This window comes from Silene latifolia, chromosome Y (assembly GCF_048544455.1).
Source record: "Silene latifolia isolate original U9 population chromosome Y, ASM4854445v1, whole genome shotgun sequence".
Classification (NCBI taxonomy): Eukaryota; Viridiplantae; Streptophyta; class Magnoliopsida; order Caryophyllales; family Caryophyllaceae; genus Silene; species Silene latifolia.
This window is the reverse complement of record NC_133538.1, coordinates 420,665,989-420,679,919: the sequence shown is the minus strand read 5'-3', so window position 1 is coordinate 420,679,919 and position 13,931 is coordinate 420,665,989. Positions and strand designations below refer to the sequence as shown.

General features: G+C 38.8%; 1 protein-coding gene across 1 annotated transcript; it reads left to right on the top strand.

The window, feature by feature from the left end:
- The first annotated feature begins 13,251 nt into the window (after nt 1–13,251).
- On the top strand, nt 13,252–13,728 carry LOC141632440 (uncharacterized). The gene has a single exon (XM_074444985.1). It carries the CDS (start codon nt 13,252–13,254, stop codon nt 13,726–13,728), a length of 477 nt encoding a protein of 158 aa, XP_074301086.1.
- The last annotated feature ends 203 nt before the right edge of the window (nt 13,729–13,931 follow it).

Here is a 13,931-nt window from a genome sequence, read left to right as displayed (position 1 = left end):
ATAAATTCCATTCATGGAGACTGCCTTGCCATAAATCATATCGTGTAATGAGAAAATGCAAGTATTATTCTCTATTACAAATGAAAATCCAAGTTTGTCAAGTGCGAAACCGAAATAATGTTTTTCGAAAGATGGGTACATAATAGCAGGTCATATAATGACAACTCAAATCCGCTAGGAAGCTGGATCACATATGTCCCCTTTGAGACGGCAGCCACTCTTGCTCCATTCCCAACACGCAGGTCAACCTCACCCTTTACGAGAGGCTCGAGATTTCGGAGGCCCCGCACATGATTACATGAGATGAGAACCACAACCAGTATCTAGTACCCAAGTTCCGTAACTTGCATGGTTAATCTCAATCATATGAATAAAAGTAGAAGAAGAAGACATACCAACGGGTTTAACGCGACCGCTTTTATGTCCTCATGATAAACAGGACATGTCCGCCTCCAATGCCCAGATCTTGTGGCGGTGATGGCATTCCATGTTTTCGGTTTTGCTCTTTGTCGCGCCTGATGAGGTGCTCGACTCACCAGGCCCACTCTTACCCGAACCCGACTTCTTGAACTTCGGTTTACCCTCATCGCTAGGTTTGCACGAGCTTTGCCCTTACCCTTTCCCTTGTTTGTCACAACGAGAACATCCTGTTTATTGCTCCCACTGAACTTCATGTCCTTCTCGGTCTGTACGAGAAGGGAGTGCAGTTCATGGGGACTTTTCTTCAAATCATTCATATAGTAATTCGCTCTAAATTGCGAAAAACCATCGTGGAGTGAGTGAAGCATGCGGTCGATCACAATGTTCTCGCTGATCTTACAATCAAAGGTCTCCAGCTTCTCGACATTCTCAATCATGCTGAGAATGTGTGGGCTAACTGGTTGGCCCTTCTGGAGTCTCGCATCAAAGAAGCGAGTGGTATGCTCATAGGTCACGATTCTTGGTGCTTTCGAGAATTCCTTGGTGAGCGTGGTGAAAATCTTGTTCGCACCATGGGCTATGAAGCGTTTCTGCAAATTGGGTTCCATTGCAAAAATGAGTACGTTTTTAATCGCACCCGCTTCCATACAGAAATCATTAAACTTGGTGATTTCGACTCTAGCCGTGGGACTGGGTTTGCGGGATGGGCTCTAATAGATATTTGAGCTTCCCGTCAGCAGCGGCAGCATTCCGTAATGCCGCCTCCCAGTCCGCGAAGTTTGATCCATCATTCTTCAGTCGAGTAGACCGATTCATCTGATTCATGAAGATCCGAAGCCAGGACTCACGGTCCAATGTGGCACTTGGCATTGGGTTATCAGTAGAACCAGCCATTTGTTATTAGCAGTTTAAAAGTTCGTGATCTACACTGAAAAAGAAAGAAAAACAAAAACGAAATAAGCAACTCATCGAGGTGATTTAAGTCTATTTTAAAATTCATTTTAACATGTAGACTCTCGCACTTGCATAATTGATCTCCCTCAAGAATGATACAAGTGATCCCAAGACTCAATTTCTGTAAATTGATAAGCCAACTGTTTAGCTAATTCTTCCGTAAGAACTCTTGGTCGATAGATTTCCGTAAATCCTATCTATAGTCCACCATAGTCACAGGATCGTACGAGTGACCATAGTGTTGAGATAAAATAGGTCAATCGGTTCCAACTTACCCGACGTAGAAGGGGTCATATTATGCCTACCGACGAAGAAGGGACTCATTGGAGTTTGACCTATAAAGACCGTTCTCAATTTTTGTTTATACGAGGAAGATCCCATCAACTAAATTATAATTCATATTAAGTGAACGAATAACTAGCGTCTGCGTGATTGAATTAATTTGGGTGATGGCTTAAAAAAACGTGTGACATGAGAATGTCAAAGAAAACTAACTCGTGACCTCTATATGTGTCAGTTTTCATGCAATAATTAGGTGGTTTGGTTTTTAGGCGGAAAATGATGCATACTATCGTTACGATAAAATAAATAAAAGAATGCAATACGTAAATAAAAAAATTCCTAGTGTGGCCTATCCTAGTAAAAAGAACAAAATACAACTTTGGAATCCACCGTTGGACCCGAAAAGCTTGTCTTGATGTTCCATCTTTGTCCATGTAGCGGGAGTGAGCATCCGGTCTCCATCTTTAGTCTTCTCAAAATTACAATTAAAATTTACAAATGTAAACCTATTTACATTCTAAATAAAACCTTGTAATAATAAAAATAAAATGGAGATACGAGATCTCAAAATACAACCAAGACCGTGTTCCATCATTACGGTAACACGTTCTACTAAGGTCACACTAAGTTACAACCGTTTGCAAAAATAAATAAATACGTAATTAAAAGCATTCAAATAAAACAAGAACGATAAATAAAATGCATCAACTAAAATTTAAATTTATTCGTGACATAATTCCGTAATTATGTTAAATTTATCCAAACCACCAAAGATAATTAAAATTATATGACAAAACCGCTTTAGTCAAGTTAATTTTAATCCGAGATAATCCGTTACTATAAATCATTTTAAAGTAACATAATTTTACGTGGGTGAACCGTTTCACTATCAAGCGAGAGCATAAATCCGTTTTATGCAATAAAAGGGCCGAAAAAAAAAAAAACAGAAAAATATTTTTTTTTTCTTCACTGCTGGTCGTGAACAGTGAACAGTACCATGAATTTTTTTTTTTTTTTTTTTTTTATTAAAATGTTGCTAAAACCGTGAGCAACAATTGGAAGAAAAACGGCTCAATCGTGAGCAACAAGAGATCAAAACAAAACGGTTTGATAAAACACAATTGCAATTTTAATCTAATCCTTATAGAAATCAAACTACAATTGTTAATCTTCAACATATTGCAATAATTATCGGTTAAAATTACAACATGTGAAGAACGATTGAAAACAAGAGATCGATTGATCTAACAAAATTTTGTAGCACGCAAAACGATGCAAAAAAAAAACAGAAAATCAGGCCGTGAACATGAAGGCCACACGGTTTTCCATAAAAAAAAATTTGTGCCACACGAAATTTTATGCAATCATTTTGATAGATCTTTTACACATTGCAATGAATATCGATTACAATACAATATGCAAAGATCAAAATGAAAACAAAACAAGTAACAACCATTACCGTGTATACTTGACACGGTTCCCAAGGCAAAAAAAAAACAAAAAAAAACGCAGCAATCAAACAATTGCCGAGAAGAAAAAAAATATGCCGAGGGAAAAAAAAAATTTCAGCCGAGTGAAAAATGCATCAAAAAATTAATCGATCCATTCCGTTTGATGAAAAACACATAGAAAATTTACGTGGCCTGGCTCTGATACCACTTGAAGGGTAATATCCGTATAAAACCTTTCTTTATAGGATTATAACGCAAATTTTATATGCAATTTATTGTCATAAACGAAATTAACAAAGAACGATTAAGCAATAGAAATAACCTTCGGTCCTAGTGCAAAATGGCAATGAGAGATCAAAGTAGATCTCCTCCTAAATGTTGCACCCAAGATTGTCCGAGAAATGCCCTTGTGCTAGAGTGAATCCTCTAATTGCCTTGCAATATTGAGAGGATTGTTTTGTGAGTTTATGTTGGATGAGAGATCCGAATTTCGAGAGGCACTTTCTCAAAACCCTAATTTCTTTTTGCAAATGAATGATTAGGTTAAACAAGAGAGTGAGCCTCTCTTATTGTCTAGGCCATTCGGCCAAACCGAGATCAAGAGAGGGAAATGGGCTTTTCCATTTCCTCTTTATTTTAACTCGCGGTCCGACATGCAATTTACTAAATGTATATGACACGATCTAATTATAAACTGTCATCGGTTATCGGTTATTAAAGCATCAACTAATAATACGGATTAGTTGAATTATTAATACATGTTCAACAAAGACAATATTGTATAATTATATTCAATATACATTAATCAAATATAAATCGTTTATATTCAATTTTACGAATTAATCGTTTAATTCGTCTTAGCCATTTTTATATAATCCGTATTAAATAAAATATCTCAACATCACATATTTGACTAATTACTAGTCAAATAACTCGGACTAACTGGTTAGTCAAATTTGGCATCTACATGACTGTATTTTCATACCGTCACATCTCTCAAACGTATCCTATAGGTGTGACTTTTAGGGACCGTTGATCACCGCCATCAGAATGACAATAACGTCAAACTTATCTAGCAAGCCAACCGTTATTGATAAACGTGGACCAACTGATTATGATACAAAAGTATACCCTTTGATCCTTTTAGAGATTTATAAGTCCTTGCACTAACTGTTAAGGACACCAGCCCCAACAGTTAGTAACGCGTATTGTGTCGTATTTACGAACCAAACTTGGTCCCCAAGGCCCTATGCCTCTGCATAATAACAAAAATCAGGATTCCGAAAACTAAATGGAATAACATAAGCTTAATCTACTTAGCAGAGTTTGGATGATGCATAGAAAGCCGTCCTTACAAGATGACTCTTCTCAAAGTATCGTCTAAATCCCTCTGGCTGCCATTTTGATGAACGATAAGAAAAGGAAAAAGAAGAAAACAAAATACCTCAAAACCTCTGAAGGAATGAAGAAGTTAGACTCCCGGAGATAGTTTAAGACAATCCTTTCCACGATGCTCTAAATTTTCTGAGAAGCTCTTATTTCTGTCTGTGCTGCAAATCCTACTGGTCCAACTAAAATCAAGCGTTGGACATGCTCGGGTGCTCTGAGAAACATATTTATGCATTAACTAATTAGACACAAAATCGAGTAAAATTGCTCAACTGAATTAAAACTAACAATGTGACAATAGAAACATTGAGAGCATATTTAGAAGCAATGTAAACCCCAAATGAATGCCCAAGAAGAATGAAACTGTTGAGTTTCATGGCTTTATGCCATTCTCCCAAAGAATCGATAAACCATGCTTCTGAATCTGCATTGTGGTAACAAAACAAAAGGCGTTAAAGAAGTGCCGCGTAATTTCAAGAAGCCAAATATTTATCTAACTCCATCTTAAATTTCAATGCATATTTGATTGACCACAAAGACGACAGTCGGCAGCTACATATAGCATTTGAGAAAAGAGAGTTGAATATGACAAGTAAATGATTCCTAACCTTCTGTACTTTTGCATGTAAAATCAGGCCTGCTTGATCCACCCCAATTGCAAGGCAAGAGAGAAAGCACATAGAACTTTAATATCGAATCGGACTACTTTTAAATGCATCTTACAACGTGTAATCCATCCAACTTGCTTACCCAAGTTGATTAATTGTAATAACCCTAAATTGACGGGCCAATGCATCAAAATTATGAAAGAAGAAGCCATGAGAGGTACAATATCCATGAACCATAGCCATGGTGGGGGCATCATCCTTGCTGTCAAAGGTAACCATATTTATAAACCTGGGCTCATTGCTTACAGACTGAAACCAGCATAAATACACCGGTTAATCGCTCGCCTTTTAAGGTAAATAAATGGAGAACAAACCCACAATCAAAGTTCTCACCAATATTTGGTCGGAAAAAACTGAAATCCCAAGTTAAATTCTCCATCATTGAAAAGAAAAACAGCGGATTCGGATCTTGCGCAGGGAAAAATAACGAATTGAAACTGAATAAACAACATTTGGGATTCAAAATCGCTTGTTAAAAGCGAAAAATACCAGTAAATAAAGAAAGCAAATCGAAGTAAACATCAAAAAAGGACTCAAAATCGCTTGTAAAAATGAGTAAATACGAGCACATAATGAAATCAATCTGAGCATAAACAACAAAAAATTGGATTCAAAATCGTTTCCTCATTTATCTGAACTCAGTCTTTTAAATCTTATAATGTTAGAATGAAGAGATCTTAATGATTTCTTTAGCAACTTCCTCATTAATCTATCAAAAATCCACCAAAAATTACAGTCAAATATATGAAATCACACCAAAATGAACGAAATTAAACTTCATATCAAGAGTCTAAACCCTAAACAAAAACCCAAAATAAAATCAAGGAAATCGATGGCAAGGATACTCCACAATAAAAACAAGGGAGTTTTATGTAGCGGTGATAAGACGATGATGATGGCGACGTTGATTCCGATATCTCCGCTTGCATGGTTGAGGTGCTCGCGATCATCAAATACAATGTTTATTTGTGAGAGTGAAAGTGAAGGGAAAAGGTGAAGGGGTGTGTGTGGTTGAGGAAAGAGAAGAGGAGAGGGGCAGGAAATGAGTGGTTGATGAGAAATGAGTGGTTGGAGTGAGAAGAGTGAGACTCGTATGAAGGAAAGGTCTCAACAGGCCCAAATGAGAGGAATGATGGGTATGAATATAAGGAGGAAAGGTAATAAGTGAGGCCCAAATAATAGCCATCCAAATCCCGCACAAAACACTCATCCCATGCCCGCAAATACTATGTCATTATGAGGATAATTCAGAACTCAGACAAAAAAGAGCCCAAAACTGCACAAAACATCCAGCCCAACCCGTTTAGTAGGTACTATTCATTAGGCAAGTTACTATTCATTGATGAATAGTAACATGAGTGCTCTCACATTTTATAAAGGTTAGCCATCCAAATCCCGCACAAAACACTCATCCTATATCCGCAAATACTATGCCATTATGAGGATAATTCAAAACTCAGACAAAAAAGAGCCCAAAACCGCACAAAACATTCAGCCCAATCCGTTTAGTAGGTACTATTCATTAGGCAAGTTACTATTCATTGATGAATAGTAACATGAGTGCTCTCACATTTTATAAAGGTGTTAGATAACATTACCCGTACAATGCTAGGGCGCCACTGAGTGTTGCAAATCTCGTCATCACCTCTCACATGCCGACGTGTCTATCTATAGAGTTCATCATTTTAGTGGACCTAGTATATTGAATGGGAGAGGATAGTACTGGAATTCTATATTACCTGATGACGCCACGTTATTTTTCGTTTTGTTTTGGACCTGCAGGTTCCTGCCGAGATTTGAACATTGAGAGAACAGGAAAGGTGAGTACTAACTAGTACTCCCTCCAATCCAATCCAAACTATCTACTTACTTTTTGGAGGTCAAACTTTGAAAAGTTTGACCGTTAATCCACAGAAAAATACAAAACTTTGAACGATAAAATTTACATTATTTAATTGTATTATTAAATTATCTTTCATAATTATATTTTTTGCAAAAAAAAAAAATTATATACAAAGGAAGAAAAACGCGGTCAAAGTGTTGCCTCGAAGACCACCCAAAAGCGAGTGGGTAGTTTGGATTGGATTGGAGGGAGTAACTACTCTGTGTATTGAATGCATAAATTAGAATGGAAGACAGTGGAAATCGTCGCAATGCATTATATTATTTATGTCCTATTTGACCTATATTTTCAATGCATTCGTGTGGAGTTTTCTATATAAACCCGCCTTTCTTTCACTTGAAACTTTCATACAAAAATCCATCTTACATTTTTCATTCAGCATTATAATATTAATGGCTGCACTTAAGTTTTGGTTTTGCCTTCTTACAATACTCGTTGTGGTTTCAACTTTGCATTCCCGTCCCCTACCACCCACATTACCGATCAAGGGTAATAACGAGTTGATAGAACAAGCCAAGGAAATTATCAAGGCGAGGATGCCAAGAGACGGCGTATCTACAAGTTTATACGTCGTGTCTGACCGTTACAGTCCTGGAGGACCTGATCCTCACCATCATTAGTTAGCCCAAATTTAACTTCTACTTTTGGTCGTTATCCTTACGAGTCAGGAGTCATGACAGACCAAACTTACTATTTTCGTGGTAAGGTGTTGATTCTAGCCCTCATGGTACCATATGCTTCAACTCACTCACTGAGTTGCCAAATTTGGGTTGCCGTAAACAGCCCTAATATTTTGTATAGTTACTCACATTGTGTTAATTCTATGATGACGGCTTCATCCGTTGACTATTAGTTGAAATAAACTCGAATGTAGCAACTTATGTTTTTCAAGCTTCGATTTCAAATTACGAAAATGCCACTTGTGTAACTAAAGGTATGAAAAATACGATGTCAAAAAAAAAAAAAAAAAAAAAACAGAATGCACAATGAATACCAATGTAACTCCACTCTTTCATAATGATCTCCAATTTTGTTTTTACACGGTTGTCGATGAACTACTTCAACCGCTGTTTTCTTCATTTTCCTTTATATATTACCTTTTTTTTTAATTAAAGTATCCATTTTATAAGAGACTTTTTAATAATAATTGTAAATATTTTTAAATTATGCTTTAAGTGGCGTTGGTCGTGGACTTGTTTTTTATGCACCAAAACAATTGCTTCATATTTGATAAAGTACTATACTTCGTATTAATTTCTTGCAAAATGGAAAGTAAGTAGTTTTGGATTTCTTTTCATCCGAAAAAAGACGTGTGTAAGTCAAATTGCCGAAAATCATCCTAATTTATTTCTTTATTGAAAAAAAAAAGTTGCACCACTTTTTGTAAGACACACGTATAACTCGTATGGAGTCCTCAGACGGAAGGGATCCATACATCATGAAAAACATTGTTCCAAAGAAAACTGGTTTGTAAAAGGGAGAATAGGTAATTGACTCTTTGATAAAATAGTTAACTTTGGTTTGGGTATTTCAGTAAGTCTCGCTACAGACAATACTATCTGTTTTAAACTTACGTCGGGTCAAGTATACTATTTATCCTTTTTCTTCTAAAATGTATGAAGTTGCCGTTACTGTAGCTTAGCAATAGTAACAATCTAAAGTCTATCTATGCAAATCACTTGAGTTACCAAAATATCAAATCTTTCAAAGATTTAACAGTGCTGGGTACAAGAATCAAAGACGATATTGGCAAAGGACGCTTGTCCAAAATTATAGGGCGCGGATATCAAGGCTCAACATCAGCTGGAAGTCATTCCTACGGTCCCACTAGCAAAACCGACGATATCAACCTCGTCGAATCATCTAAGAGAAACAGTACACCAAGGAAGTTCACTGACATTGGTGACACATACTCAAATGCACTAAAAGGATTGTCAAAATAGGGCAAAATCCAACCAATAGGACCTACACCTGACCCAGAAAAGAAGTCTAAATTTTAGGATGGCAACGCTTATTGTGAGTATCACAGGGGTAAAGGACACGATGCAGAAAAATGTTATAAGTTGAAGCATGCTCTTCAGGACATGATCGAAGATGGGCGCTTGCATATCCCTCCCACAAGTAAGCCTAACAACACTTAGAATCCTCTTGAAATTCTGATGATCTCAGATGAGAAATCCACCTTGGATTGTTCACACCTTATCTCTCCAGTCGAAGAGGAAATCAACATGGTTGGCCAAGGAGAAATCTACTACCATCACACCTACTATTGCAGATTTTGTCGCGTGGGCAAAACGCGTGGATAGACAAGTTGCTGAACTGGAGGCTATCATGTTACCCCTACGTAATCCCAATGTCTCGGCTCAATAAAAGAAAGCCACGCAAATGTCCATTACTCTATCCCATGAATCTACAATGCAAGAAAGTCATCATGGTAGTTGACAATTTGGTTCAACAAGTCATCGATTTAGATGCCAAAATTCTGCGTTTGAGAGAGTCAACACTATCAATGGCGTTTGGGCAGACGACGATAAAAATGTTTACCTCAAAGAACACACTCTAGTCAAAGCCTTAGAAGATCTTGACGTGGATCATCTTACTCGATCAGGTCGCCCATATCAAAATGTCACCTCAGGACAGACGAGTAATTCAGCTACCAATGGGAAGACAAAGGCTGATCTTTCAGTCTAGCAGCTAGTGGCTAGTTCATTTCCACATTGCCAAGCTTTACTGCAAGCATTGGCTAAACTTAATATGGCACACGACTTTACTCCTGATGATGTAGTCAATCTAGTCCTCCAGGACTTAATCAAGCTAAGTAACCCAATTACTTTCTCAGATGAGGACTTGCCACCTTTTGGTGTCACTCACAATCTAGCTCTATACATCACTGTCACATGTCTTAAGAATAATATACCAATGACACTAGTGGATGATGGCTCCGCGGTCAATGTTATACCACTAAAAATGGCATATAAGCTAGGAATAACAGAGTCGGATTGGACCCCGACGAATCAGGGTGTTCGCGCATACGATGGGACACGGCATAAATTAGTAGGCCTTACCAATCTTACTATAGCCACGGAACCAGTTGAAAGAAAGGTCAATTTCCAGATAGTAGACATCGAGGCATCCTTTAACATACTTCTAGGTAGGCCATGGATTCATGCTTCCAAAGCCGTGACATCCACGCTTCACCAGAAGATCAAAATCCCTTTAGATGGCCAAGTGGTGACGATCACTTCGTAACCCCTTAAGGCAGTAATCGAGAAAATCTCCAATAACCAAGTTGTATCAAATCCAGTGCATGAGTTAGGAGGATTCCTGATCATCAATCTCATAGAAAGTGAATTGACTCCTCTGTACTTTAACCCATATTCTAATTTGGTGGTCAACCACATACTCAAATCCCAGGGATACTTCGCAGGAATGCCACTAAACCCTGTCAGGAATAGTACTCTCCCGTCTTTTAAGGAGGGTCATTAACAGAAGATACCATTAGGATTGGGATACAAACCGACAAAAGCAGAGGCTTTCGAAATGCTCACTCAAGTTCAGTATCGCAAACATCAGGGAGTCCAAATGCGGCCGTATCACCCTACACTGAATAGGTATTTCGTCAAGGAAGGAGACCATGAATCTTTTCACAGGTTTCCTGAACCTTGGATATTCAAAGGCAAAAAGTTAGTCGGAATCGAAGTGTTCCATGATTGCTATTTCATTCCTCAAGAGACGGTTCCTACCGTCAAAACGCGTCTGACACCCTGTCTCAACGAGCAAGCTCTTAGCCTTTTGTTCGGAGAGGATCGATTTGTCAAGGCAGCCAAAGATGAGACTATTACCATGATACTACGGGATGACCATTTCAACCCTGCAGCACTCATGATAGATGCAGATCCAGCCAATCAGCAGAAAGGATGGAGGAAGTCAATCAAATTGACCAATAATCAAGGAAGGCTCTTCAAGCTCATAATTGGAGAAGGAGATATATTCAAAGGAGAACCATAATATGGCGAGTTCGATTCTGAGTCAAAGTCGAAGTCGGAACCTGAGTCTAAGTCTAGAGAAGTCGCTAAAGAGTCTCCTCCTGTTGTCACTCCTCATCCCATGATTTCTCCTAGTATAGCGTCGTCTAATAACAGTAATCTAGGGAATATCCCAGCAACTGTCCCTCCGCCGCCATTGATTACTGCGCAGATGACCTCTTTGTTTCAGCTATTTTCAAACATTAATATGAATAAATCTGATTCTGCTTACTCCTCGTGTTATTTTGATTGCAATTCTTTTTATGACGATACTGAGGATGATCCTAAGCCAGACTCAATCGAACTACCTCCCTACATAATTAAAGAAATACTAGAAGAGGGGGAAGGGGCACCAATTATAGAGAACACTGAACCTATTAACATAGAGACAGACTTAGAACCCCAAGAACTTAGGATAGGGATGACCCTGGACGAAATTAAAAGGGCTCGCTTCATCGACATTCTTCACGAGTTCAAAGATGTTTCGCTTAGTCTTACAAGGATATGCCTGGGATAGAAAGGGATATTGCAGAACATCGAATCCCAATCAAATCAGGTTTCAAATCTGTAAAGCGGAAGCTTCGCCGAATGAGAACAGAATGGGCTATGAAAATCAAGGAAGAGGTAGACAAGCAATTCAAAGCCGGATTCATCAAAGTTTCCGAGTACGCAGACTGTGTGGCTAACATAGTCCCCGTACCCAAAAACGATGGGCGAATCCGGGTTTGTGTTGATTTCACAGATCTGAACAAGGCCAGTCCAAAAGACGACTTCCCACTGCTACACATCGACATACTGGTAGATAATACATCAGATGACGTGCTTCTTTCTTTTATGGATGGGTGTGCGGGATATAATCAGATCAAAATTGCTGAAGAGGATATGCATAAAACGGAATTCGTCACTCAATGGGGTACCTATTGCTACACCGTTATGCCATTCAGGCTAATCAATACTGGAGCAACATATCAAAGCACCGCAACTACCCTGTTACATGACATGATGCACAAAGAGGTAGAGGTATATGTAGATGACATGATCGTTAATTCCAAGGATAGGCAAGGTCACATCACCAACCTTCGCATGTTCTTTCTCAGATTGCGCAAGTACAACATGAGACTTAATCATCAGAAGTGCGCATTCGGGGTAACGTCCGACAAGCTATTGGGATATGTAGTCAGTCAAAGAAGGATAGAGATTGATCAATCCAAGATCAAGGCTCTAATTGAGATGCCACAGCCTTAGACAGAAAAGAAAGTTCGAGGTTTCCTAGGCAAGGTACAACATATAAGTCGAAGCTCACTGTGATCTGCAAACCCATATTCAAGAAGCCCAAGAAGACGGACCACACTATGTGGGACGATGATTATCAAAAGGCATTTGACAGAATTAAGGAGATCTTGGCTAAGCCACCTGTTTTGATGCCACCGCAGAAAGACCAGCCTTTATCTCTGTACCTCACGGTCACAGAAACAGCCATGAGGGCTATGCTCGCAGAGAATGTCGGGAAAGAAGAAAGAGCTATCTACTACCTTAACAAGAAGTTCTTGGAATATAAGACTAAATATACACCTCTTGAGAAGACATGCCTCGCTCTTGTCTGGGCAACCAAGAAGATATGTCATTATATGCTTAGCTATTCCGTCAGGGTGTACTCGAAGATGTACCATATCAAGTACATTTTCAAAAAACCCGTCCTAAATGGGCGTTTAGCAAGATGGACTTTAATGCTCTCGGAGTTCGATCTCAAATTTGTACCTTTTAAGGTCATTAAAGGACGAGTGGTAGCCGAATACTTCGCAGACAACCCAATCCATGATACCTAAGTAATAGATACATGGTCATTTCCAGATTAAGACATTCTACACGCCAATGTGGAATCATGGGATCTCTATTTCGATGGGGCTTCCAATCTCATAGGGTACGGTATATGAGTGTTGCTCATTTCTCCTGAAGACGAGCATACCGCTATTTATATCAAACTCGACTTCGAGGTGACTAATAACGCGACAGAATATGAGGCTTGCCGCATTGGTTTACAAATAGCGGTCAGTTTAGGCATCAAGAGACTTTGAGTTCATAGCGACTCGTCCTTAATTATTAATCAAATTACCAGATCTTGGAAACTCTGGAGTGAAAGCCTTGTACCACATCAAGCCATGATAGATCAAGTCGCTCAATTCTTCGACCAAGTTGTCTATTTGCATCTACCTCGAGAAGAAAATCAGTTTGCAGACGCTCTTGCGAAGCTTGCATCCTTGATCAACATACCTGAGAGTGTGATGGAAATGCCATTGTGCATCGAGCGACAGTCCGAACTGGCTTATGTCCACTTTTTTACCAATAATGAAAATAAAGAGGATCCTTGGTACCAAGCCATTTTGAATTACAAGCTCAACGGCGAATATCGGCCAGATATGGACAAGAGAGGACAGAGAGCAATACGTTTACTGGCATATCAATATGTCCTGAATCAAGGGGAGTTATGCCAGAGAACGCCACAAGGTGTCATTTTGCTTTGCCTTGATCATTCAAAAGCAAAGAAAGTTAGGAAAGAATTCCATGATGGAGAATGCGGTCCTCATATGAGTAGACATTGGCAAAAAAAATCATGCGTTCAGGCTACTACTGGATGACGATGGAAACATATTACATCAAATACGTAAGACATTGCCACAATTTCCAGATCTTCGGGAATGTGCAACACGTCCCACCATCTCTATTATACACGATGACATCTCCTTGGCCATTTTCCGCTTGGGGAATCGACATCATTGGGAATATTACTCCAACTGGAACGGGAGATCATTGTTTCATTTTGGTGGCCATCGATAACTTC